The following is a 27,466-nucleotide window of genomic DNA, read 5'->3' on the forward strand; positions in this document are numbered from 1 at the left end:
GCTGTCCACAGGCAGAACAGAACAAATGAAGAGGTGAAGGGAGAGGGAGTTGAAGCCATGTGAGACAAAAATCCTGCTAGAATAAAAGCACTTTGCAACACCCACAACGGCTTCTCCTGGCTGGGTGCACAAGTCCCACCAAACATCTCATCCAGTGCAGGTGTTATTTAAAATCCACTCTTTTCTTAGATTCAACTAACTCCTCTCTCAGACTCTTCTGAGATTAAAATCCAGATGTAATAGTTATGGTTTATGCCTTTAAGATAATTACTAACAAAGAAGTTGGTCTGCTTTATGGGCTGCTTAACAGCAAAAAACCAATGCAACAAACCCCACTGCTGTTGTATTTTCCTCCACTCTTCCCTTATAGAGTTTCTTCTTCAAATATTTGCATTATGAAATCCAGCTCCTCCTGCTTTTTCCAAAAAAATGCAACACAAAGTATATGGATGTCTGAGTTAAAGCACTACTCCCAAATGGCTGTCAGGAAACCAAGTTAAAGAGATTTCAGGATTTATCACCTCCTACAACATTTATCCTGCTCAACTACTTAAATTAAAATCCAAGTTCTTACACTGTATTAATTACAAAATCCCCTCGTATTTCTGCAGATATATAAAGTAAAACAGAAACCTTCAGAGATCTTGCCAAGCAAGTTTGGGTTTTGTTTTTGTGGTTTTTTTTTTATTTCCAGCTACATGTAACTTGCAGTTGGTTTAGAATTAACTCAAATCCTCTTAAATCACTAGACACAAGAAATGCCGTACCAGGATTACCTGAGCTGGCTGGAAGGGATGGAGACCACGGAGTCCCTTCAAAGAGAGAATAGAGTGAAGTCTCCTGATGGGCAACTGAAGGGGTGACTTCTGTTTTTGTGCTGGTATTGATGTTTTTTCCATATACCTCATTGAACATGCTGTTGTTTGGGTATCTTTCCTGAAAAAAACCAAACAATATGAGAGCTTATGTGTTAGACTTATTTCAAACACTGAGACTGTACAAAGGAAACAATTCTAGTTCAAAATAGTTCCTAATTCCTTTTTCACTTCCCAGCCCCATTTTCTTTGACCATTTAATTTAAGTCCATGCTGAATCAAGACAGATTTCCCCTGGCTGAACTGCAAAGTCCTCACAAAATCTTGATTCCCAGTACTTAGAAAAGTTCTATCAAGACCCTGCTCAATTCTCTGGAAGAGAACGGGTATTATTGCTCTGGAAATAAAAACCTACACACCACAGCACCCTGAGATGCACTTTTCAGTCAATTTCATGGCTTCACTAAGAGCAAAGGGCCCCTGAACTCAGTAATAAGATCTGCAGAGATATAGCTAAGATGAATTTGGGAAGAAAACTGATAAAGGCAAAGATTAGGGTTGATACAGAGTGGAATTACACATCAGTGTGGATTTCTTTCAGGTTTTCCACTGCCTTAATCACAAGCTGAAACAGCAAAAGGTGTTGGACTCTGGTTCACACCCACCTGATTCAGAGAAAAGCCACTGAGGGACAGGAAAGATGATGACTGAGACATCAATTCTGATGGTTTTTCCAGCAGGGACTTCTTCAGAAAGCAAAAAGGGGAAAAACACAGTTAGTGCTCAGCGTAGGGACCAGGAACAAAGTGCGTAATCAGAAACTGCCAAAGTGGTTTTGGTCACTTTTACAACTTGCCTTGCATTTTACCTCCAGCACCTTGGAGGACAGGGGAGGCAAGCTAACAAGTGCAAAATATCAGCAGTTTTCCTACTACCTGTAATTAATAATCTAGAAATCAACAAACATTACAGCTGAGAGTCTCAGACCCAGAACAGGTTTCAAATGCAAAGTCTAATACTGTGATACATCTAATGGGGAGGCTCCTGCCAAAAACACCTTATGGTTGTGTAAAACCTTGCACAAGTGAGAAAACCTTGCACAAGTGAGACAGCACCCTTCCCAGTGACACAAGGACTCCTTCAAACAAGATTAGACTCTTGTATGTGGCTACTGACAGAGTATCTTTTCGGTTCTGAGAGCATCTGTGCTGTACAGACATTCTTAGACAGCAAGAGCAGCTAAGTGCTTTTTAAATTAGATTTAGTAGTCCAACTTCATTTAGCACTCTCTCATTTCCATTATAAATTACTTGTAGACAGGAAGGAAAAAAATATCCAACCCAAATGTTAAAAAGTAAGGTTCCAAAACTCTCCATGGATTTTACTTCCATGTAAAGATACTATGGGCCATGACCTTTTATCCAGCATGTATGCCACCTCCCTCTCACACAGTTGTTATTTCCAGCATAATATTTCTTGTCTTTCTGTTTGGGTTTTACTATGATTAAGGAGTGAAAACCAGGGTCTTTGAAATGAGCCTATTCAGAGAAAAAACAGCTAAGTTATCACTGACAGAAACCAAAGAAAAATTACTAAGCTTGCCTGGTAGACAATGAACATCACCAAATCTAGGATGTGCATCACCAAGCCGTAGAATTAGTAAAACCCTAAGTAAAAATGTGTGTGAACCAAAATAAAAGCTGTAGTCTTGTTACAAATAACGCCCTCTTGCACTCTCACCAGCTCAGCATGTCAGATGTTTTAAAATTTATTATTCAAACCACAAAAACCAGAACTAGCATCTTTCTGTCTTTAACACAGCCACAGTACCTGGAATATTTTTGCTTTCATCATGTAAACTTAAGACAAACAGCCTCATGTTCTTGGCAAGCAGCTCATAGCTTGTTAGATTTTCAAAGTGACAGCTCATTACTTTGAAAGCACATTTTAAAAGCCAGACAAAATTCCCACTCTGCATATCCACACGGCTTGCACAGCGAAGGATTTCCTTCCATTTGGCAGCAGACACAACAGTAGGAGCTTCCAAGGAAGCTGCTAAAGCAGCAGCTATTAGTTTCTTAGCAAAGTTATCTAATGAGATAGAAATTAGTATCTTTTGCAACTCCTTGGGATGGCAGGTAAAATAACTGAGGAAGAGACTTAATCAGAAATTTTGAGTGGTCACAAATAATTCTTTGTTACAGCTACTAATCTGAATCAGTATGATTTAATGAACATGCTTGTAGCTAAAGTAGAAAGGCATGCTGCACTTTCAGAGACAATTTAAAAATCCAACAGCTCTGAGACCTCCCAGCTAGTGAACTAGGAAGGTTTTAATAAAAAAAAAATGTAGGCAAAAAAAAAAACCCTGTCAAAAATTACTCTATTTCTATAAGAGTTATTGTATATTTATCCAGTTAACTGCTATTTTCTTCCAAAGCCATCCTTCTTCTTTAAGAATCTCTTCTGCATTGAATAGGGGCAGCATCCCCCTGCCTCTATGGAATTTTTATATGCAGATTATAATCACAGAATCATATCACAGAATTGCAGAATGGCTTAGGTTGGAAGAGACCTTGAAATTCATCTCATTCCCCCCATGCCCAGGGACACCTTCCACTATCCCAGGCTGCTCCAAGCCCCATCCAACCTGGCCTTGGACACTTCCAGGGATGGGGCAGCCACAGCTTCTCCCCAACTTCACAGGGAAAAATTTCTTCCTAGTCTCTCATCTAAACCTGTCCTCTGCCAGTTTGAAGCCATTCCCTCTTGTCCTGTCACTACACCCTGGTTTTGATGACTCCCCACAGCTCTATCAGTGTCCCCAATCTTTATTACTAAACCCATACAACTGCAGAAGAGCAAGTGCATTAAATGATGTATAAGATGCATCAACACCTCTCCTGTGGACTGTACTTACAAAAACCCCACAGTTACTCTGGTTTCTGAACAGATTAGCAGGCCTGGATTCAGCCTAAAAGCTGTAGTTTTCACCCCTGTGAAAACTAGCTCAAAGGTGAGGCAGGAAAGTGGACAGGAGGTATGGGGGAGAGAAAGGAATTTCACATTTCTTATAATTTCACAGAAGAAAGAGATGCCAGTTAAGAGTGAGAAGCAGCAAATACATACAAAGAGGCTTCGTCCAGGAAGAGAGGCGAGAGGCCCCAGCAGAGCTGGGTAAAGATCAGGAGGATTAGAGAAAATCAGCTCTTCCTCCTCCTCCAAGGCAGCCAGACTCTTTAACAGGTCCGGAGGAAGCAGAGGGGAGCTCTTGGGGTCCTAGTGACAGAAATGAGCACAGTGAGACAACAGAAGGCAGAGAGAACAGCCAGAGCAGGAGAGAGAACACCAAGAGGAAGGCAGAAAGCAGCATGCAGAGGGCGAGGTGAGAACGGTGCTGAGGCACACACTGAGAACTCTGAGCAGAAACAACCACGCGGCCAAATGTGCATGGGGAGAGGACCACGCACCCAAGTGACAGCAGGGAGCTTTAATCAGCAGAGTCAGTGCTTCCCCTTGCATCCATGCCACACACTGACCCTGCTTCCACGTGCAAGAACAACAAACAAAACCTTATCATCATTCTTCTACAGCTGACCTGGGAGTAACTTAGGTTTCAAGTAGAATCATGTTTGCATCATCTCCTTTTCCCTGCTTGTGGAGTTTAAATTCCATGAGACTCATTTCCACTGGAGACAGCTACTATGCCAACACACAGCTCACCAGGCCCCTGGGCCAGTAAATCTGCTCAGTGCTGGTCAGACTGGACATCTTTACTTTTGCAAAGAGGGATGCTTAAAGCACAAGCATCACAGGCATAGCTTCTCTCTGCAGCACAACGTGCTGGCACCTTAGCAAGGTTTCCCTTTTAGGAAAGAAGACCAGGCGTTGACCCTGTCTCCATCTAAAAACCACAACTTGACATCAGGGTAGTACTGCACATTGTCTGCCCATTGTACTCCTGTACATTGTCTGGCTTTTCTCTTGGAAGGAAAAGTCAAGTGATACCAGCTGACCTTCTCAATGTCCTGAGTGCATTTACAGAGGCACACCCAACCAAAGGTTTAAAAGGCCTCTGTTTAAGCTTCCTTATAAACATCACCAAAAGCATTCACAGATGACTCCTGGACTGTTAATAAATAACAGAAATTGGTGGGTTTAACACCAACATGAATCATGATCACATGAACAGAAGTATTCCATTTACTGCAACTGGGAGCTAAGGAAGCCATTTAGCTCCCTCGGTGTGGTGGGATTTTTAAGAACAAACAAACTAAAAAATTCCAAGACAAGACCACTGCTACCATCCTTGATTGCTCAACCTATTGTAGCCTCAGCCATTCAATTCACTATAGCAGTGTTAGGAGTTCACCTAAAGCGCAAGAATTCAACTGCAATTATTTGGGTGGCTTTTATGGTTTTCACCACTTGCAGACAAGCATCTTACCCAAAGCTATCAGCTGCCATGTTTCTCAACCTGGCAGACACAGCACAGAGATGGATGTCACATCCATACTGAACAAGACTTACATTTACTTGAAACCAAATCTTCAGGAGACTGACACTACACACAGCCTACTAAAATGGGGAATTCATTACTTTGTGCTGGAACCCCAGGTACTGACGCGCAGGTCCCTTCTAATTAAGTTTACAATGACCTACTTGGGACCACGGGGCATTCCTGAAACAGGGAAATGCCAAGAGTTGCCAGGAATACCAGAGCCTTTTCCCTTTTCCCCACTTGCAGCATGGCTCTTACCTCAAAGGTCATCCTGGAGACAGCATCCTGCTCGGAGCGGAACACTCCCTGCCGCTTCCCCCTGCGGTCCATGCCCGACTGCTGGCTCATCACCCTGTTGTCCGTCATGCCATAGGAAGAGTCCCAGTAATATTCTGGCACCTTGACTTCTGAGGGGTTCTGGTTATATGGCTCCATTGGGAAAGGCTTCATTTTTTTCTCCAGAGGTTGCTGTTGCATCACAGGAGGCTGCAATGACTGTTCAAAGAGTTTGAGAGGGTCCTGGGCCTGCAGGTAATAGGGCTGCTTTACAGACATGATCTTCCCCAGGGAGCCTTGGACTTGAGGGGGGTTCCAGAGCTGCTTTGACGAGTCTGTCTGTGGATACTGAGGCAGAGACACGGGATTTCACCAGCAGGGAGGAACAACCCATGTTACCTGAATGCTTAACTCCATCCAAGCTGTCAGCCTGGCTCATGCATGATAGCAAATCAGAATGTTTGTGGAATGTCTGTGTTATTCATCAAAAGCAATTTCCATAGGCATCTAATGCTCTCTAGTCAAGCCTTACACCAACAGCCAAGCATAATCCTTACTCTATCCAGTACCTTTTAACCCAAAAGCCTACAAACTAAACCTTCAGTAAGGTACTGAGCCAGCATTTTGCTGCCCAGAACACAAGCAGGGTCTCACCATTGGGTCCAGATTTGCCAGAAGGGAGATTTTCTCCAGCACAAGGTGAGCAAAGGAACTAAGAGCTGTAAGGGAACTGACACTGCAACCAGTTAGCCAAAGGTGAGTGCAGGTGGAGGTTCACACTCAGCCCTCATCACTCACACAAGAAAACCAGAAAGGCCTGAGACAGACATACCACCTCCATACCTTGTCTGAATCAGAAATACACAGCAAACAGATGACAGAAAAGACATTCCATTCCAGTACATACCTTCCTTTCAGTTACAGCATCATATGTTCATACCAAATAAACTTCAGCTCATTTTCAAATTTGCCCAGAAGTTCACAATCAAAAAATTCTTTAATGACAATTTTGAAAGGTAATCCAGGAAGACAAGTTTTGAACATTGCCACTTATTTTTAAGTAAAGCCCAGCATGTAGCACAGGCCAAGTTTACCTGCTGGAATCCAGAGTGGTGTGGCGGGCTCTTCCCCAGGCCCTGCACAGCTTTCGTGGGGGACTGCTGCTGCTGCTGCTGGGCCAGAGCTTGCACCTGTAACTGGCTTGCGGACTGGGCTGCTGTTGCCTGAGCTGGTAAAGATGAGAGGGGTTGCTGGGAAGGAGGTGGTGTTTGCTGAGGTCCCTGGGTCATTGGCCCTGGTCCAGAGGGCCGTTGCTGGCTGTAAGGAATGTGGGACTGTTTCCCACCTTGCACCTGGTTTCCTGCAGGCGAGTGAGCTGTGGGCTGGAGGAAGGTTCCTGGGACAGAAACACCACCTGGGAAGGTGTACCCCGTGCTCATGGAGAAAGCCACAGGAGGGGGGACAACATAGGTTGGAGGAGGAAATCCTGGAAAAGATAAAAAAAATGCACCTTTAATCACAATTTGACAGACCATACAACTCCCTCCAGCAAACTTTTAGTGGGGGTTTCTCTTCCTATGCTGTTTATTTAGGAAAGGAGGCACCAGTCTGCACACATGCACTGCAATGCTGTTCCTCACCTTGGCATGTGCATGACTGTGATCACACAGGAATTCCAAATTTGTTTTGGAGCTTTCTTGCAATATTCCAGGAACTGATAGCAGTATCTGAGGGTCGTATGTTTCCACATCCCTGTGTTCCCTGTCCCTCAGTCTCCCTGCTTTTTCTCACCCGCACTACCTTTTCCCTTCATAGTTCTTGGGTTTTTCATGCTTTACCCCCAAAGTTTCCTCCCCTTCAAACACATTTTCAGGGACTAAACTTCGGCAGGAACAAACAGAAGCAATCAATACAATAAGTGTGTACTGCCTCCTCTCAGAGGATCACCAGTCTCTGGATCAATTTAGACAGAGACAGATGGTAACCAAACAAATCCTCATATCTGTAAGATCAATTCCTTCCCTGTAATTCACACTGAAAAGCCAGTTTGGAGGGCAAGCTTTAATTCTGTGTCTCACAGGTCAGATTTTATGCTGACTTTGGGACAGGGAAGATGCCCATCTATCTTATATTGAGGAGCTCCACGTAACACGTGCAGGGAAGAAACAACTTCCAGTTATTCCCTGAGCAAACATGGATAGCAAGGTGTGACAGGCAGACTCCATAGCAAAATGGGACACACAACGCAGCAACAGCAACAAGTAAGACCACACAAATTACAGCTTCAAACATGAGCACCACTACAAAAGAAAGTGAGTTTTAAAGCAAGCAGTGTGATTGATCTTTTGCAATGGAGTCTGAAGCACAGGGAATGCCTCAGAAGCAGTGCTAGCAAAAAGCTTTTTCATGTTCAGACTAACTACAGGAAGAGCCTAGTGTGAAGTTCCTTGATCTCACAGCCACTAAACCAGAAGGCAGGTGGCAGATTTCATGACAAACCTTGATTCCAAAGCATAAGTAACCTTATTTATCTTGTTGTAGTTCTGCTATGCCCCTTTTTACTACTTGATAAGATGTTCAACGGGGAAATTTCATGGTCATTAACAGAGCCCCTACCTTCCACAGGCTGTACTAACCACTATTACAGGATTTTCTTCAGTCAACAATCAATGACACTTCAAAAGAATGATGCAAATTACCTGGCCGGCTAGGAAGGGGAGGGAAGGCTCCTGGGTGATGAATAGGGATGAACTGGGAACTGCTGGCCTGGCTTGGAGTCTGAGTTACAGGTGTTTTCCTGGCTTCAGATACCGGAGTCTTCCTCATCTCCGTCTGGGATTTCACCTGATACAAAAGAAAGTACGAAGAAATTAAATCACTTGTCCTAAATTTCCATATTAACTATATCATATCTCAAGCCAAAAATTAAACTCTCAGATTGTCTGAGCAATTCTTTTCTTTTCCCTAAGTAACTGAGAGACCTTTGGAACACAGAGCCCTCCTCACTGACCTCAGGCAGATTAACCTGCATGTCCTCAGGCACTTCTCACCTCACAACAGCACTCAAGGATATTTACTCAGAAGATGCAAGAGGCTCCTTCGCTAGCATGAGAGTGAGAAGCAGACACAGTATCTCACACCATTCAAGGAACTTACCATGCCGCTCACCTGCAGTGTTTAAAAACAAAAAGTGCAGATGCTGCTACGCTTCTAGGGCACTGCTCCATCCTAAGTTATGCTACTTACCTGCAGCACCTTAAAAAACAAGCATTGCCACACTCTTCCTGGGGAGTCCTCTCAGCCTAATCCATACAGTGGTGTATATGCACAAACTCCACACTATGGAATTCTTCTGACCCAGAGCATACAAGACAAACAGCAGAAGTGCTTCACCTCACTCAGTTTACTGTGTCACTGTGGGGTGTTATGTTACAAGAGCTGCACCAGTTAAAGGCAGAGAGAAGAATGGAATGTAATGTTTACCTTATTCTGAGTCTCCCGAGGTCTGGGTCTTCCTGGGGAGGAAGACAGAGGGGAAGACTACTTTCCCTTTCTGTTCAGCTCGGCAGAACTGCCTGGAATGCAAGATGGAGCAGGCAGGAAAAAGACAGCAAGCAAGGAACCCGGGCAATACAGAAAGGGCCCAGGAGCAGACCTGACACCAAGCCTCAAAAGTGAGTGAAAGAAAGGGTTGTTTCAGGGATCAAATTAAAAAAAATCCAAACCAAACAACAACAATAACCCCCACACCATAACTGTGCGGGGTTTATTTAGACATTTAGTGCTGCTGAGTTGAAAGGAGTTACAGGACAGTTGTTTTCTGCCAAATTACAGTAGCAAAAGGACAGATGCATTCATATCCTTTCTTAGGTTCTTTTTCAAATGGAATTTCCCCATTTAGAAATTATGGGAGTGTAGGGTTCTTTCTGTATTTGTAAAATTGGGAGATTTGGGTGGATTTTTCATTTCCCACTAGAAAAAGTCTGGAGGGAACTCCACCTCAAGGCTCTGGCTGATGCCAAGCACCATGAAAAATGCAGGCCCTTACTCATGCTGCATCTCTTCACCCTCCATCACATTCAGCACATTTAACTTACATTGTGCTGTCCCTTTTCCCTCCACAATACACCAAATATTTTTACAACCCATATCAAGCACTATGCATTGTTTTATGGAAATGCTGGAGAATTCAAAGACATTCTTCCTGCCATGGCATTTTAAAACTCGAGCTCCATCCATCAAAAACTCAAGTATGCTATAACACATTTCCAGAGGATGGCTTCCAAAAGGCCCCCTGCATGATTTACAGTTAACTTTATAAAACCATAAATCACTAAAATCAATTAATCAAGACAAATTTTAGTTCCTTCCTTGCTTCTACTTGATATTACCGCAGAAGTGTCAATGCTACCAAATATTTGCCCCCATAATAGCCCTAAGTGTTCCTACCCAGTGCCTGAGAGAGGCACCATTTTATCACAGGGACCTCTTAGGAGTACGCTACACTTGGAGTTAGTCTGCACTGAACTTCCTTGGCTCCTAACATTGCCTTCCCTAGAGAGCAGAGATTCAACCCAGATCACATCCTGCCTGAGCAAGTTTCCCATGTATCTGCAAAGCAGGACTGATCACCTCTGTACCACATTCTTCACATTTTTTGCCAAGTAAGAACTGCAGCATTTAAGCTTTTGAAGGCAATGAACTATGTAGGAAATAAAGCATGAAATTGTCAGGAGTGCCAAAGCAGAACACAAACAGTCCATCAACTGGTATGAAACCTACACTGGTTTCTCAGTGTGGAGGGAAGGAAGCCCTCCCTCTATTCTGGAGCAGGTCTGGATAAGCAAGTCCACCAAATTATACAAAACAAAAGGTATTTCACTGGACTTGTTGCCCTAAATATACCTGATGGAGTTAAAAAGCCAAAATAAATTTCTATTCAAGAATAGACAAACAATAACAGACAACATCAGAGCAGATTCTGCTACAGCTGGGTTTGTTGTATCTTAAGACTTAATCAAGCAAATTTATGATAAATAAGCTATTGTCCCTCTCCAGAAAGCTACACATAATCCTCAGATCTGGCAGGTTGTAATCCACCTGAAGTCCTTATTTTGCAAGACAGGGGCACAAAGATCAAAGCTGGGAGTTATGCTCAGACCTGCAATGACATTCCAGATCCATTTGACAAATAAATAAGAAACTTGCTATTCTAACTCATCTATGTTGGCTTTCAGATACCAGAATCATGTTCCATGACTCACAAATTACTGCCCCCTGGTTTCTGTAGCCTTTACAGAAACCCTCTGTACCCCAAGGTATGGCTCCCCTGCAAAACCAACTGAATAATGCTGCCAGTTCAGACATTCCATTTCATAACCAGGATGTTTAACAGCAAATCATCAGAAAGAAAACAGGGAGAATAATCCAAGGCTCCTAAACAACACAAGCTGGAAAAAGAGATGGTTTGTCTAGCCTGGGGAAAAGACCTCAATTGCACAGGCCTTTGGAGCAGCTGCAAAGAGGAAGAAGAGTTACTCTGCAGACCTGTCCTGGGTAGCAGTAATGGGCTTACACAGAGGCAAGGGACATAAGGTGCATTAGGAAATAATTTCCACCTGCAAGAAGAGTGAAGAACTAACAGTTTCTCTAGGGAAATAACAGAAATCTCCATCACTACCATTGAATGGTTTCAGTTATTATCAGGGAATGACTGAGATACAGCCAAATTGTCCAGGTACAGATCAGATCAACCCTGACACTCTCTACCCTCATTTACTATGACTTGGTGGAAGGCAGACCAGCAAATTCACTGTTTACTTGATATATTTCATATGTAATGCTCAAATAAATAAATAAAAAAGCATGCCTCTAAAAAATATAACTGGTAAAAGAGCAGCTGAAAACAAACCATTTTGACCAAGTGCCTGAGCACAGATTGATGATTTAAGAGCACAGTGGCTTTCTTTACTTTGACAGACACTTGGTTGCACCCACACTACAGAGGATCTTACTCCACATATATACAATTTGCTGCTTTTGTGACATGTTCAGTTTGTTGAACGTGCACCAGTCAAGTGAAGTGAAAATGCAGAGTACCCAGCTCCTTCACAACAGACCCCAGCAAGGCAAGACCATGACTATGACCTGGCCACATGAACTGCCTTGGTGGCTTAAATATTTGTGGAATGGGTAGAAATCGGTTCTTTTTAGGACAGTTATAGCACCTCTATTGAACTATTTTTCTCCCTCTCTCTCCCTTTTTAAGATAGCATCAAGGAAAAGCAAAGAGATGCTAAGATCACCATCACCTGGTCTTTGAGGTAGAAGGATTTTACAGTATTGAGCATTAGCTGCAGCTGCAGGGCCCACAGCAAGACCTCAGCTCTACCATACTCTACACAAGCAGAGACTGCCCTGACACAACATGGCACTGTCTCAGGCACAGTATCCCTCTGAGCTAAAGGCTTACCTGAACTGCCACATTCTGCTTTCCTGCTTCCTGCATCTTCTCCAAGCCACATTTCTTGGTCTCGTTCTTCCTTTTATTGTTATCCTTCTTGCCATCATTCTTATTTGCTACTATTCCTTTGCTAAAGTCCCGCCTCTCCCTCGCTATGTCCTTCGGGGGGTAGATGCGCCCTTGCTCTCTGTTCATCTCCCGGGGCTTGATATTCTCTTTGAAGGTGACCATGGGTTTTTCTCCTGCATCACAGCTGTTGCTCAGGCTTCTGCCAGAGGACAGCACTGATTTGAGTCCAGGGCTCCCATCAGCACACAGTGGCTCCACCATGGATGTCTCCTGCAAGGTGAGACTCTCTTTGGCTTCACTAGGGTCCTCCAGTAAGAGCTCCGGGATTTCTGTCACAAACAAGAGCTTTCCTACCTCGTTTTCACATTGAATCAACCTGAAAAACACAGCAAGGAATGAAAAAGCAAGTACATACACTACATTACTTATCATAATCAGTCTGTGAAGGAATAGCATGCTGACCCACAGAACACGTTATTAGAGCTGTCATCATCTTGTGCTCACATTACAGCTAACTGCTGTGGTGAACAGAGAGAAAAATAGCACTCCACAGTGGCTCCTGTGTCACCTCAGCTTCCAGCAGCATGGGAAACACCAAGTACTTGCAATTACCTTGGCTGGTTATCAGCAATCCATTTGCCTGTGAAGATCAGGCGCTGCTGCCGTATCCGGCATTGCTGCCCTTCTTTATCCCCTGTAATTGCCTGGTGGCCTTTGGAAAAATCCAAGTTCCTAGCATTGAAGCAGAAGAGGGAATATTAATTACACAATTACCCTCTGCAATATCCTATTTTTCTAGAAATATCTGTCAGCATTGCTCTATTAAAAGCTCTGAACTTTGACCAGATATTATTCAAAACATGGCTGTTAAGAGATGTCTGATTTACACCTGTAGTTCTCATCTGTTAAGATGCATCTACGTTAAAGAGGTTCAGCAGGGTCATGAGCAATATTATAACCTCGAGAATTTCTTAGGGCTACACCATCCATTGCAGTTGTTTTGAAGAGACCAACACCAATTTATACAGCAGTAAACAGACATAGATAACATATTGTATGGAACAGGCCAATGTCTGTAAAGTTGTGACATCAGCAAGGGTGCAGGATCCTTCAGCTGTCACCCACCTGAACGAGGGCCTCAGAGCCAGGAATCCTTGCAACTCAAATTCTTCTGGAAGCGGGGTTGCTGGCAAACAGACAGTAAACAGCATAAGGACAGCATGAAAGCATTGAACACAGTATCTTATTGTTTATTTGCTCCTAATTTGCTCTTCAACTGTAACTCCCCACATCAGCAGGAAAAACATTGTTTTTCACAGTTCTTTACAGCACAGACTGTAAGTGTCCTTACCATTATTACTGGATAGATCTTCTTCATGAGGCTGGAAACTATTTAGAAGAGAGATCAGCCAGGGCCATATGCTAAAAATTAGAAAACAGGCAAACCCTGAGTGAAAACTGCATAACATGGGATGTGTTTGCTTTACCAAAAAACACTGAATGCTGTTACCATCACAGTTTACATTAATCCTCTGATTCCCAAGAAAAGTTTCTTGCAAAGTTTGAGTGAACCACTTTCTTGAAAGAATTACTATTACTAAAAAGCCAACCTAAAGTTCTCAAGGAAGCCAGGCTCTCAGAGCACACACAGCAGGCCAGAGAGGCTGTTGTGAATTTAACCAGATAAAACCAAAGTGTGAGCAAGTGCTGCAAGCACCTGTCTGCAATTCATGCTTTGCAGTCCAAAGCTGATGGCTCTCAAGCCATTAGTCAATGAGTCAGTTTAGGCAGCAAAAGAATTTAGGAAGACACAGCTGTGCAGAAGCACTTCTGCTCCATGAAAAAGAACACTGCACTGTAGTGCTGGAGCATTTACCACCAAGAGAAGAGACTCTAAGTAAGGGCTGCACCAAGCAAGACCATTAAACTAGAGGTGAACTTGCAGTCCCCTGCCTTGCCCTCACAATACCAGTAACAAGCAGTGACTGGAAATTCTTCCCAAAGGCCCTGGAGCAAACAATTTTAAAATCACACTGATCATTGTGTTAATGTTTAACTGCTACCACCAGACTGCTTGCTCCTGTTTGCTAGAAGCTCCCACTCAAAAAGTCCAAAAATCCTTCTGCTTTACTGATGGGCACCACAGAAACAATAGAAAACTATTTCAGGATGCCCACTGTGCTCAGTGTAGGAGAAATGAATGTGTTCCCCCCAGCAAGGCTTCCAGCCATCATCCAGCACACAGCCTGGAGAATGCACCATGCCCCCAACAGCACTGTACACCCTCAGCTGCTCTCCTGCATGGCTGCAGGGACAGACAGCATGATCTTCATGATTATTCTCTACACTACACTGAGCAACAGCTCCTTCCCATGACTGACAAGGAACAAAAGAAGGAAAAACCACTCCAGATATCTTCAATAAGGCAAGTAAAGTCAATAATATGTTGTCCAGAAAATTAGTTCCTTCAGAGAATCGCAGAATGGTTTGGGCTGGAAGGGATGTCCCATCCTGTGCCAAGGGCAGGGACACCTTCCACCACCCCAAGGTTGCTCCAAGCCCCACCCAGCCTGGCTTTGGGCTCTTCTAGGGATGGAACAGCCACAGCTTCTCTGAGCAAGCTGGGCCAGAGCCTCACTGCCCTCACAGGGAAGGATTTCTTTCTAACCAACCTAAATCTGCCCTCTTTCAGCTTAAAGCCATTTACTCCATGAAGTACTACCTGCATGTCCCCTCTGCAGAGATTACTTGATATCAAGCAGGTATCTTGCCTGTTAAAATACAGGCATAGGTCTTCCTTGAGGATGTGTGAATGACAAAAGTTATCACCATCTCAAAACCACATCTGAACTCTTTTCCTTAATCTTGCCTTTAGGAATTCTGTGGTTTAAGCTCCCAAAACTCCACAGGGCTTTTTGTTTCTTATTTAACAAACCAAAGTTGTAGGCACCCCTGTTTCTCATGCATCATACTGCTTTCCTTGGAGAGCCCATCTTAGGAACAATACTCATCCAGCTGCATCAGTAACAGCCACTCTGATCTTAAGAACCACTTTACAGAAACACTTTCTTGAATCAAAAAATTCATGAAAAGTTAACAGACTATTTAAAAAATTGTGAGTTTTGAGTAATTTAAGCCTTAATTTATGAGATTAGTGGCAAAAGTGAAAAATCAGAGCAACAGTCCAGAACAGTTATGCCTGCACTGACATTTAGAGTCCCTCTACTAAACTGAATTTAACTCCTAGGTGACTACATCACAGCACTGCCCAAGTGATGGTTTAGTGCATAAAATTAAGGAAAGTATTCTCCTGCCACTTCCCCCAGTAATCTGAGAAACCATTATACTAGATAAGACTACAGGAACACTCAGTAGTTATGCTCAAACTGGACATTATAAAATAGATCCCCCAATTGTAAAAAACTTACAGGAAACCTAAACACAATTAAAAGAATCAATTTGCTCATGTAACCAACAAATCTCATGTTTTGCTTTATGAACCTTTTAGCACATACACTTTCTGTCATTTTGGTATCTGCAATGATGAGTTGTATGACCACTTTTCCCATGACTAATTTGTGGATCAACAGTAATTAGGACCTCCATGCAACAAAATGTAACAAGAGAAAGATTAACACTCACTACCGTCTCTCATCAACCACTGCCTCCTGGAAAACACTCGGCCTAAGTTTCAGCCAGTCCATGGAAACCTTCACAGCTGGAAGAGGATATGCAGCCCCAGAGTCTTCCTGGTAGTCATTTTGTAAAGGACACTTGCACAGAACTCCAAGAAATGACACTAGAAACAGAGTAAGAGGAAAAAGCAAAAGAAAAAAACTCCATTATGTGGGAATGACACTTCAAAGTTGACCAAATAACTTAATCCAACATGTCCACCTTATAAACCCCTATTCTAAGAGCTAGTTCTTTAGACCAAGGCAGCCCAGCTACCTCATCTTAAACAGTCCACCAACAGATCACAATCCAGGGATTTTTAATCGTTTTCTACCATGGAGCAGAATCTTGATGTTTATATCTCTTCAACTGTCATGGCAAGTCATTTTGGTAAGTTTAAGAAATCAGCTGAGACAAGCCCAGTGCAAAAACAGTCACTCACCTATTTATCAGAAATTATCAACACAACTACCTACCTCCACTTTATTCACTTCAACCAGCAGGCACACAAATGCACTGGAGCTCTGCAGGCAGGCACCCAGCCCAGACCCCTTAGAGTAACCACACCCATGTGACCATGCTGTCTTCAGAATCAGCTCCAGGCTGGAATTTGGAGAAATCCAGCTATTCAGAAATTTAGGTGTCGACAAACAAGACCAAGCTGACAACAGGCTCAATCAGGTTAAGCAAATCAGCATTATGTGGCTAGAGTCTAAAATGCTCTGCACTCTCACCATCTCCTGGTTGATATTACCAAAGGCAAAGAAATAGCTGAGGTCCTGGTTGACTCAACTTCAATCCTGTTGAATCAGAACCAGTTCCATTCAAAGCAACTCCAACTGTTTGCAGCTAACTGGGGAGCAGCCCCCAAGAGGGGTACTACTCACCACCAAGCTGGATCCAGCTTTGCACTCAAGTTAAAATGCTCTTTCAGAACCAGGAAAATGATGCAGAGTTCTGTAACACTTCAAACAGAGTAAGTCTGGACACAGAAATCCAGTGTTAGTCAGCACTGCTGACAGAAATGATCCTGTGTGACCATCATCTCTCACCACTTTCTCCCTAATGTCTATTCTCAGCACTTACCTCAGCCAGCCATCAAGCCAAATCCTGACAGGAAATTACTAATGGATTCCACATTAAAACCAAGGGAACTACAAAAATCAATTAGCTCCCACACTTACTGAAGAGAGCCAGGAGCTGTGTCCAGCAGAGCTGCTCATCCTGGCTGTAGCTGTGCTGCTCCGTTTCGTTGCTGAAGTCCCGCAGGTGGTGCAGCTGGAACAGGTTGATCACAGTAATATGGACTAACTGCTGAGAGTTGAAGGCCTTCTGGAACAACAACCTCTGCAACAAACACACAGGGTGCACATATTTTTAGATGGCAAAACACATGCTTGAAAGGACTGGTAGGTGCTCCTTCACTGCTTGACTAATGTTTCTGCTCTTTCACAACATTCATTCTGGATTTTATTTTCAGGTCAGCCCTCCCAGCACAGCACAGGGCTCCCCAGGAGGACCCCACTGTTAAGCACAAGGTTTTTGCTTGCACACCAGCTCAGACACACAACAAATCAACATCCCCTTTGCTTATGGCTCTCTTCCAGAGCAAGTGCTACTTGGAATGTGCACAGACAGCACTGCAAAGGCCCATAGATCCACTGGGTTTGTCCGCCCTTCAAAGAACCAGCATGGAGAAGGTGACATTTTAAAAAACACCCCAGGAAAATTTAACTACTGCATGGTTATGCATTAAAGACTAATTCCACACCTGACTTCATGGGTCACAAAATGCCTCAGTGGACTAAAATAGAGAGAGCTATTTACAAATGTCTTTTAGTAACTATGCTAGAAAAGACAGCTCTCTCAGGACAGGAAAAGAGACTTCAAGCTTTTTGGGTGAAAAAAGGAGCTCTCCTAAATCTCAGCAATACAACAATCAGGGAATTAGGTGAATTAACTCGTGTAAGCATCAGGAAAAGGTTTAAGCTCCACATTCACCCTTGACTCGCATTTAGGGCATGAAGCACCAGCACTGTACAGCTGACAACTGAGACTGGCAGAGCTGCCAGCAGCAGGGCCAGAGCCTGGCAGAATGCTCCCAATCCTGCAACTGCTCTCCTCAGAGTTAAAATGAGCCACAAAATTAAAATAATTCACTATCATACAGCAAACTTCACATCCACATTCAACTTGGTGAAGTCAGAAGAGTTACTCTCTGATAAATTAGACCTTGTGTTGCATAATATAAACAAAAAAGGTAAACTAAGCAACAAAGCAGGGCTCAATTAGCTGTTTTAACACTCTGGATCAGTCCAGAAAATTAAGACTGTTCCACATGTCTGAGCAATGCTCATAATTATTGATTATAAGCACTGTGGAAAAAGCAGTACTTTTTCAACAGCCAGTATCACACATGGAAAGAGAGATACAATTATTTCATTTTGAAACATAAACTGCCAGGGTTGGAGCAGTCAATTCATAGGAAGTTCTGTGGATTTTTAAATTTATTTTAAAGACAGTGTGAACCTAACCGTAGCAGCACAATTCAAGACAAAAAAGTATAAAAGGACTGGAAAGATCATTTGTGATTTTTTATATTGCTCAGACCACATTCCCCTTTCCTATTTTTGAAAAGCATCCACTGCTCTGCTGAACATATTCATCCTCCCTGATGCTTTTCCACAAATTAGGAAGCTGAAGCAGAGCAGTTTCCAAAAGCCATTTACCAGTTAACACCATGTCCTCTCTGAAATTATACTATTTTGCATAAATACTTCATAGAATTCTTTTGTTTTGATCTTGGCTGTACTGTCCAACATAATGAGCTGGGTATGTAACCAACGGGACTCCTGAAATTGCCATGGAAAACATGTTCAGCATAGTTCTAGTCTGCACAGAGTAAGGTTGTATATGGGACACTTTTCAAGGGTAAACTGTTAACAGGAGAGGCAGGTTTCCCAAGGCAGATTAAAAGCAGCCTTAACAACCACTGGGAGTGAATGATAGACATCCAAAACATGAAGCTCTCTAAATTCCTCAGGCCACCAAGACAAGATTTTACAGATTAATCAAGTCCTTTTTACAGGTATCCAAGAATTATCCAGGTTGAAGAGCAGAGAATCAACAGTGGTCACTGATTTCTCCTGTATCTCCACCAACAATGGACCATGTGTCAAATGGGAAAAATCCCTAATCTTGGCAGAAGTTACCACAACTATCCAATGTCAGCTGCAATGCAAACCTTCCCTAACTGGCTACTTGAGCTTCCTGTATTTTATCATATGAAAGAATGATTAATGGACTGCAATTTCTGAACTCAGCTGGTAAAAATATTCTCAATATACTAATTAATATGTTGTTACAACTAACCTTGAATTGCTCTTCCAGCTTTTCTCGAAGAGGGCTCAGCTTCTCCAAGCTCTTACTCAGGTACACATGGCCATGAAATTTAATAAATGCCTTGATGAAGTCAGACACGCTCCATCGAGTCTTCACCTCATCACGACTGCATTTAGAACAGACACACCTGATTCAGTCTTTGGAATTACACACAGCTGCACACAACACCCCAGAATTACTCCAAAATGAGGGAGGAATGTCCTGAAAAACTACTTTTTGTGTTGGCACAATATGCTTATTTCCTGCGTTCAATAATCAGTCAGGAGCATCACATTCTTTGTTCCGTGCACCTCTGAGGATGCTCTGACTGGACAAGGGCTGAAGGATTTCTGTTTCCACTGCCAAATATGAGTAACTTCTAGCAAGGCAGGAACTTTTAGAAGAAATATCTTCCTACTTACCTGAGTGGCAATAATTTACTTAGTCTCACCTTTCCAGTGCTTTAGAAAGTGCTTTTTGTAGGTTAGTGGAGGCAGCTGGGAAAGGAAACTTCACAGCAATGCTTCTGCAGTAGTAGAAAATTGTGGTCAAGTGGTCTCCTTTGGAGGAAGCTAGGATAGCCAACTGATTATAAGGCTGACCTAAGGGAGAAAAAGACAAGCTGTCCAACAAGTTCCTCCTGAGGGAAAACATGCTAGATTTCAGAGTACATGTGGTCACCTGGAAAGGGAGCATAGAGTCCTCTGTTCTTCAACAGGCAAGGCTTAGATCCATCTGCTGACCCTTCCGCCCCAGACTCAGATCTGAACTACTTCAGTGAAAAAGCTTCTAAATTTGTGGTGCATCAGCTGTTTGGAGGGTTTTGTTTGTTTGCTTGTGTTGCCTTTGTTGGTTGCTTTTAGGTTTGGGGTTTGGTCTTTTTGGTTGTGGGTTTTTGTTTGTCTGTCTTGTTGCCTTTTTTTTTTTACTTTGGATGGAGAAAGATTGGGTATGGGGGTCTCTGATTTTGTTTGCTTGTTTGTTTCAGGGGGTTGAGTTTTTGTTTTGTTCAGTTAGAATGCAACTGGTTAAAAAATTGGATCACTGGTTTCAGCAGCCCAGCTCAAAAGTAACTTCACCTTTCATCACCATCCCTATATTTTGGGCCACTGGAAGACAATAGCTACAAAGCTAGATGCCTGAACTAAAGAACTCTAACTCCCATCAGAAACTATAAATTGGCATGGGAATAAACAATAAAAAAAAAAACAAACAATGCTGGTGTAAAGCAAGTTTTCATTAATTGAACTTTATAATGCATGAATGTAACAGAGTATGGCAGTAGTGAAGTCTTGGAGTAAAGCTGTGTATTACTTCCCTTGTTTCTAAACCTGCACAAAAGGAAGCAACACAGATCATGCAAATAACCATTATCTAAATGATTTACTGATGGGTGAGGCTTTGTTGTATGATTGTGTGGAGAATTTGGAGAGGGATATTTATGTAAAAGCCCAAGTTTTCAACTGGCAGAGAAGAAAACAATACCCGAAATCTTCCTTTGGAATTATGAACTGGAAAGGTATCCCAGACTCACCATTAGAAGGGACAAGCTGAGCTGCATGTCTATAGTAAGACTCTGCCTGGCTGGTCTGATTCCTATAGCGAGCTAAGAAAACAGCAAAAAAACCCAAGTTGAGGCACAAAACTCCAGTCCCCTGCAGTTACTTTCATAAAATGCAACTTACCTGAAGAGCATTTCACTAGCATTTCAGGAATAAGCATCAGAAGAATGTGCAATTACACCAAACAGAATCAAGATTTGACACATTTAATTCTGAGGTGGCTGTTTTGCCTCAGACCTAAGACTGTCTTATGGACAACAGTGCCAAGAATACCACATACAGAGAGCTAAAAATATTTTTCATCCCCCTTTGCAGGATCACCAACTAGATCTATTTTTAGGTTGTTCAAAAAGCAACTGCAAATTCCTGTGAAAAGAGAACTTTCTACAACACAAAGTTTTTCTTGAATCAAGAAAGAAATAAACTTGCTGAACTTAATGTAAAAAAGAAACCCCATTTATGAAAGACTGGATTTCTAACTGGTGCCCTTGTACATAAGATATTAGTGTTCTGGAATGGAGAAGTTGCCAGCCTGCTGCAACAAGCTTTTGTAATAGTTACCAGTTTCAGCACTTCCCTGTGCCTACCAGCTAGAACATGATTAAAATGCTAGGAGACAGACTTTAGCAGATCACTAGCAAGCCAGTGATTAACTGTCTCCATGTGTTAATGTGTAACAAACACTAGATAAGTCTGAACAGAGTTTCTTTCCAGGTCTTTCCCCCTGCTGCAATCACCACAGGCACAATCAGCAACTAGCTGCTGAAGTGGAGCACATGGAGATCCCTCTCTAGAAGCTGAACACAGACAGAACTCCACGTCCCAGCCCTTTCCTTGTGAAACTCACCAATATCTCCCAGGTGGACAAGGCAGTGCTGGCAGATGTAGGAGCAGGAGCTGGACTGCGGCTTCACGATGGCGCTGGTGTGCGTCTGTTTATTGCTAATGATCCCCAGCTGGGAAGACTTCACACGGCACGGCAGGTCCACGTTAAAAACTGTGCACAATTCCTGGAGTAACTGCAAACATGGCCTGGCTCAGTGGCAGCTCCAGACAGCCATTGCAAAGGCATCAAAACAAGTCACTGAACTAACAGAGCGCCACTCAGAGGCGTGTGTTCACCACTGATGAGCCAAATATATTTGAGGTGAACAAGCTCAATTTACTGAAAATGAGACTTTACAATACATTCTCCATATGGAATTCATTGAGTTCCATTGTGTCCACTGTGTTCATCTGCCCAGTAAGAAAAAGCTCTGCATCCCAAACCAGCAAGCAACTCAATCCTCATGATATTTAAATCACCAAGGATTTATCAGAGGAGATTGACTATGGGAGGTCAACAGATATTGCTGGGTTTTATGGTTTTGCTTTGTCTTTTTGTTTTGTTTTTTTCAGTAGGACCCTCAAGAGGAACACAGTGGGTTTTATATCTTCAATAAGTGACACTGTTCTCTGAAAATAATAGAAAGGAACATCCCTCACTCTCCAAAGCAGCTTGTTCCAACATAAGAAACCCAACTTTAACTTTAGAAAGAAACTATCCCAAGTATAAATTTCGAAAGAAGCTGGAACATAACCAAATTGATAAGCAACACAAGGCAATACTAACAGTTCAGTGGCTGAGGTGTCAGTAAATATTTGCACTAAGCCAACACTGGGACTCTTTCAAGGAACAAGGCATCAGCTACTTGATCAAATATTTCAAAAGCTGATTGAAAGAAAGCCTCAACTCTGCCATTCTAATTAGTGCTTTTGAAGCTCTTCCCAATGGACTCCAACATAAATACTCTGCAAAGTAATGGCAACCAGAGAGTGAAGAGTGTGTGTTGGACTGATTACTAGGGCAACAAATGCAGGTAAGAAGTGACAGACTTTCTCCCAGCTGGAAACATGCTCAGTCTCCAAATAAAACAGACCTGCAGGAGAGTTGCACTTCCAGATAAAGGCACAGAGAAAGCCCATGGTTGACAGAAACACATACTCTGTCAGCAAGATGAGACATGATGCTTTTGCTTGCTGCAGAAAGAGGTTTGTGTTACACCTCATACCTCTTTGCCTCTTTCTCTATACAGTAAACAAAAAATCCCCAAACAAGAGAGACCTCAGAGATGAAAGCTGGATAAAAGAGAGCATCTTGACATCTTCAAAGATGCCAAATTAAGAAAATTTATGCTCTTGTTCAAAGATGTCACTTGGGGACGCCTCACAGCTGGAGAACAGGTACCTTGGCTGAGCCAAGGCTTTAGACTGAAAATGTAATTAACATCACAGCAAACAGAGAAAGATGAGCCAGTCTGTAGTGTCAAGCTCAGAAAGAGTAAAATTCCCTGATCCATTGCAGGAAAGAACAAGGCTTTTGCAAGACAAACAGTGTAGAGGTAGAACGCCCTTGGCAACCATGACAACCTGTGAAACTGGCTACTTCCAACAAGCAGCTTTACAAAAAAACAATGCTGAAGGGGAAAAAAGGGCAGCCACAAGGGTACCCTGGGGTTGGCATGGCAGATGTCTGGAATCCAACTAGGAAATAATCCAGTACAAATGATCTACTGTGAATGCTGTAAACTGAAGACAGTGTAAATCAGCCATGAAAGTTTACTCTGAACACTGAGACAGGATTCAGCAACCACAATGTTGTTGAAGCAGACACCAAATGAGGGGAAAAAAGGAAGAAAAGGCAAGTTACCTTTACTAAGGCCATTATCATATACTGACTCTTATTCTCCATAGTTTAAATCTAATGAAATCTAACACAGGAAAGAGTGTAGGTAAAAAAATGTCAGCAAAAAACAAGTATATGAATAGAAATCACACTCCTTTGGCAATTAACTGAAAAACCTGCAAAAGATTCTTGGCCCAAGAGCACTCAATACAGTTTTGCTTTAGGGGAAGAAAAGTTCCTAGAAGTGAACTAATTATTCTAATTGTTGAAAATTAAGACTTACACCTCAATGCTCATCATTGGTGTTAGGAGTCACAAGGAAGAGGCAAAGAACAAAACATTAGGCCATCACACACATCCTGTGCATCTGCATTTTCTGCACATATTTCTGTTCCTGAGTAACTTAATCCAAGAACAAACTGATTATCCTTGCTTATCCTTCACTATACAGCAAATGAAAAGGAATGAAGGCAATGGCCCACAAACATATATAGCAATGAGAAGCCAAATGGGAATTTTTAGAGAAACAGTAGGAAAAAAGTACTAAGAGCACATCAACTAACTCATCTGCTACGCTTGAGATTTTCTGTGTCATCATTTCTGTAAGACATTACAATTAAAAGACAAAATTCCTCACCACAGGTCACTGCAGACACAGAGTAAATGGCTTTAAGAGGGCCTGGAGAGCCAGTGAAAGCTAGACTTTCTAATAGTCAGAGAATTCATACAGGTGGTAGTTCAAGAAGGCAACAGATGCACAGTGAGAAGGCAAGAGACAGTGCAAAGAAGCATCATACTACCCTTTCCTGCTGCTTTATGATTGCTCTGAGCAGGCACAGCAGAGCACAGTAAGAAATGGACCTCTGACCTTACCCAAAACAGTGGGGTTGAGGTGTTAAAGTAGATTCCATTAGAAAGGAACCTAAACTGCACCACAACCAGATGCACAAAAGTTTCAGCTCAAGACTGATCAAAAGAAAGCTCATCAGCAGCTCTGCAGACATCTCCTGCTGAGAGCACTACGGTTAGCAAGGTGCACTGCTCAAACCAATGCAGCAGCAGTTTCCTAAGCTAAGGGCAAAGAACAGATTTTACCCAGCTAAAACTGATCCTCCACCCAGCCTGTATTTTGTGCAACTCACCTGTGTGTAGAAGCCACTAGCTGCCTCTAAAAACAGAGAAAGGTTTGCCTGAACTTCGCTCCGATTCGGATTTGCTCTGTTTTTCGCCTGACCCTGGAGTGTTGTGATCTGATTTTTAAAGGCATGATTCCAACTGAAAATAAAAGAAGCATTTATCTTTTTACTTTGGAAGTGTCTTATGCAGATGGCATAAATAACAGGAAAGAACTGTTTAATTACGTAGCATCAGACATGAAGAATATTCAAATTCAAGCAACATTCAGATGAGAACAAATGTTAAATATGGAATAACCACCTTTCCTCACCTCTCATACCTATGGAAACAGATCCTGATATATATATAGCTAACATACACATGTATATATGTATATGGCTAATGCTAGCCTCATTGATATTTGCTGGCAATTGTTCTATTTTAGGCAGCAGAGAAGTCCCTCCCTAAAACAAAATGTGGGGTACATAAATGAGGTTGAAAAATCATTCAATAACTGGAAGCCTGGAGAGGAGAACTCAGCCAGCCAACTCATCTGGTTTCCCTCAATGCTGAAAGAACCACATGCATTTGTTAACTAAACTTATTACAACTCATGTCTGCACCTTAAATAAGAGGGAATGGATTCAGGGCATGGAGAAAATCCAGCTGGATCTTACCCTGATTCGTAAGGTGTCAGGAGTAACCTATTAATTAACCCCATGAGCAACCCTGATTATTCCTCCCTCTGCCCAGCTCTACCTCACAGGGCTTAAAACTGGTCTTCAGCAGCCCCTGTTAGACCTTGCTCAAAGCTCCAGGTGATTACATCAGGCAAATTTCCTCCTCTCAGGAAAATGCAGACTTCAGCCCTCCCCTGAGAGCAGAGCAGACTGGAGCTCCTTAGCTTGTCTGCCTCCACCTGGCTCTCCAAAACCCAGTCCTGCATGACATGGCTGCCTCTGAATTGCCAGAGGTAAAACTCTAACCTACTGAATGTTCTTTGTCAGCTCTGTAGGGCATTCTCATGTTTCACCCACAGCACAGCTCTCATTTTAAAGGAAATAAGACAACTATTCTATAGGTTACAATTGCTTTTCTGGAAGCCTCAGGGTTTCCTGCTGCCCAGCCCAGATCACATACACACACACAAATTCAATGAGGTACTTACAGGTCCTGCTCCACTTTTTTATCTAAAGCGTATTCCAAATCAGTCACTAGCATTTTTTGATATAAGTCCTGTAGAGCCTGTCTGGATGTCCAGACTTCTGCTGGACCCAGCTTTGAATCTGAGCAACAAGAAAGAAGAAAAAAAACCCCAAAGTCACACGAATTTATGGAGTAAATCTGATTTTTCACTCATTTACCAAATGAAAGAATAGAGCTCAGTGTTAGATACACATCACCAAACACCTGCTTTTATCATTTTCCTCAGAATAGTGAAATACAAGAACTACAGAGGGGTTGAGGGCTCACTGCTTAACTGAGGAGTCTCCTACAACTCCAGAATTAGATGTGAACAAAGTTAGCAGCTGGCAAGTTAAAAAACAAAACTGGTAGGAGAATGTGGCTCTCCATAAGTTATAAAACGGCAAAATGTCTTGCCACTGGATGAATTTAGAAAAATTTCCAGTGTAGCCAAAAAATAATCAGCAGACAATAAATCCATGGAGGGATACTAGATAGGACAGTGCATGGACACACACTGTTGGTGTTTAAAGAACACTGTGGGCATTTTCTAACTCTTCAGTAGCTATCTGCTCTCCACCCCAGAGGGCGAGTGCAAACACTGCTCCCTGCTATTGAGTTACAGAGTCCAATTTCCCATGGCTGGGGCTGCAGGAGCACAAGGGATGGGCCTCACCCCAGGGAAACCATCCTGATACTGATGGTGCAGCCACTCCTCTTGGGTTGGGTGGATCCAGGTGGTTTTAATGGTCCTATGGGGACTACATCAGCCTGCTACTCTAAGTACACCCACGTGGCAAGCACAGCTGAGCAAAGGTTCGTGAGAGAAGCTAATTGTACTGCAGGGTTGATTCAATAATATAAACCATTTCCATTTCCCATTAATATATACAGCTTAAATCACAGCTCACAGCATTTCACTGCATCTAGGGCTGCACTTTCACAACATGTGGTAGTGCTCAGCATTTCCTCACCCAGGTTCCTTAAAATCACCCAAATCCTGGCTAATCCCAAGTACAGCAGTTCCTGTGCTGGTCTGGGCAGGAGTCTCAGAGAGAGGTAGAGACATGAGACCTTCATCTCCAAATGTTTAGAACATCCAAAGTCAACTTCAAAAATATGTATTGGGTACAGGCCAAAGGGGCACAGTTGTTAAAATACTATTTATTTATTTATATACAGAGGACTAGCCTTTAACATGAGGTGACACACCCTCCAGAAAATTCTTAGGAATGATAAGCAAAAGGAAAACAAAACCAGGAATCAAATATTATTAATAAGCTATATAAACTGTATAATAAAGGCAATTACCTGTCATGTCAGCCTTCAGGACTTCTGCCTGCCTGTAAGAAAGCAAAATGACAATATATTAGAAAGCTCAAAATAACTGACTTATGCCAAAGATAATTCATGCAATGGCGAATCTGCTTACAACTCTGCTTCAGTTCACCCCATGCAGGATTTGAGCTACTGTTGGTTCAACAGCATGACTGCTTTTATTTCATCCCATAACAGTAGTCAACTGTTCACTTTTCCCTGCTTATGCCTCCTTCTGAACGAATATACACTAATAATGCTCACATTATAGTTTATATTTTCAGCTTTATGTGGCAGCAGCGTCCTGCCAACATTAGTGATAATTGCCTGGGACATTTTTATCAACTCTAAGTTGTCACACGTGAAATACAGGAGCCAACAGAGTCAGAGCAACACCAACTCCCATCAGTGTCTGTCAGCCCCTCAGCACAGCCCTCCTGC

At 42.6% G+C, this 27,466-nt stretch overlaps 1 protein-coding gene across 3 annotated transcripts in view; it reads right to left on the reverse strand.

The window, feature by feature from the left end:
- The window catches only part of SMG7 (SMG7 nonsense mediated mRNA decay factor), a 50,997-nt gene that overhangs the window by 3,466 nt on the left and 20,065 nt on the right, over positions 1–27,466 (reverse strand). Inside the window, exons 2-21 of one of the 3 annotated variants that reach the window (XM_054285646.1) lie at positions 27,020–27,051; positions 25,692–25,809; positions 24,550–24,682; positions 21,590–21,761; positions 20,715–20,786; positions 19,632–19,782; positions 19,172–19,307; positions 16,984–17,146; positions 15,767–15,923; positions 13,476–13,546; positions 13,250–13,310; positions 12,737–12,856; positions 12,065–12,500; positions 8,292–8,436; positions 6,938–7,078; positions 6,687–6,820; positions 5,575–5,940; positions 3,945–4,094; positions 1,481–1,561; positions 777–936 (exon numbers count right to left, since the gene is read on the reverse strand). In XM_054285646.1, the coding sequence (XP_054141621.1) occupies positions 777–936; positions 1,481–1,561; positions 3,945–4,094; positions 5,575–5,940; positions 6,687–6,820; positions 6,938–7,078; positions 8,292–8,436; positions 12,065–12,500; positions 12,737–12,856; positions 13,250–13,310; positions 13,476–13,546; positions 15,767–15,923; positions 16,984–17,146; positions 19,172–19,307; positions 19,632–19,782; positions 20,715–20,786; positions 21,590–21,761; positions 24,550–24,682; positions 25,692–25,809; positions 27,020–27,051 (2,999 nt within the window). Of the gene's footprint in view, positions 1–776; positions 937–1,480; positions 1,562–3,944; positions 4,095–5,574; positions 5,941–6,686; positions 7,079–8,291; positions 8,437–12,064; positions 12,501–12,736; positions 12,857–13,249; positions 13,311–13,475; positions 13,547–15,766; positions 15,924–16,983; positions 17,147–19,171; positions 19,308–19,631; positions 19,783–20,714; positions 20,787–21,589; positions 21,762–24,549; positions 24,683–25,691; positions 25,810–27,019; positions 27,052–27,466 lie in introns of all 3 variants that reach the window. The other 2 variants (XM_054285645.1, XM_054285647.1) reach the window with 2 other exon arrangements.

Source organism: Melozone crissalis, unplaced genomic scaffold (assembly GCF_028551555.1).
Source record: "Melozone crissalis strain CALT ecotype California unplaced genomic scaffold, PUWL_Pcris_2 ptg000045l_1, whole genome shotgun sequence".
Lineage (NCBI taxonomy): Eukaryota > Metazoa > Chordata > Aves > Passeriformes > Passerellidae > Melozone > Melozone crissalis.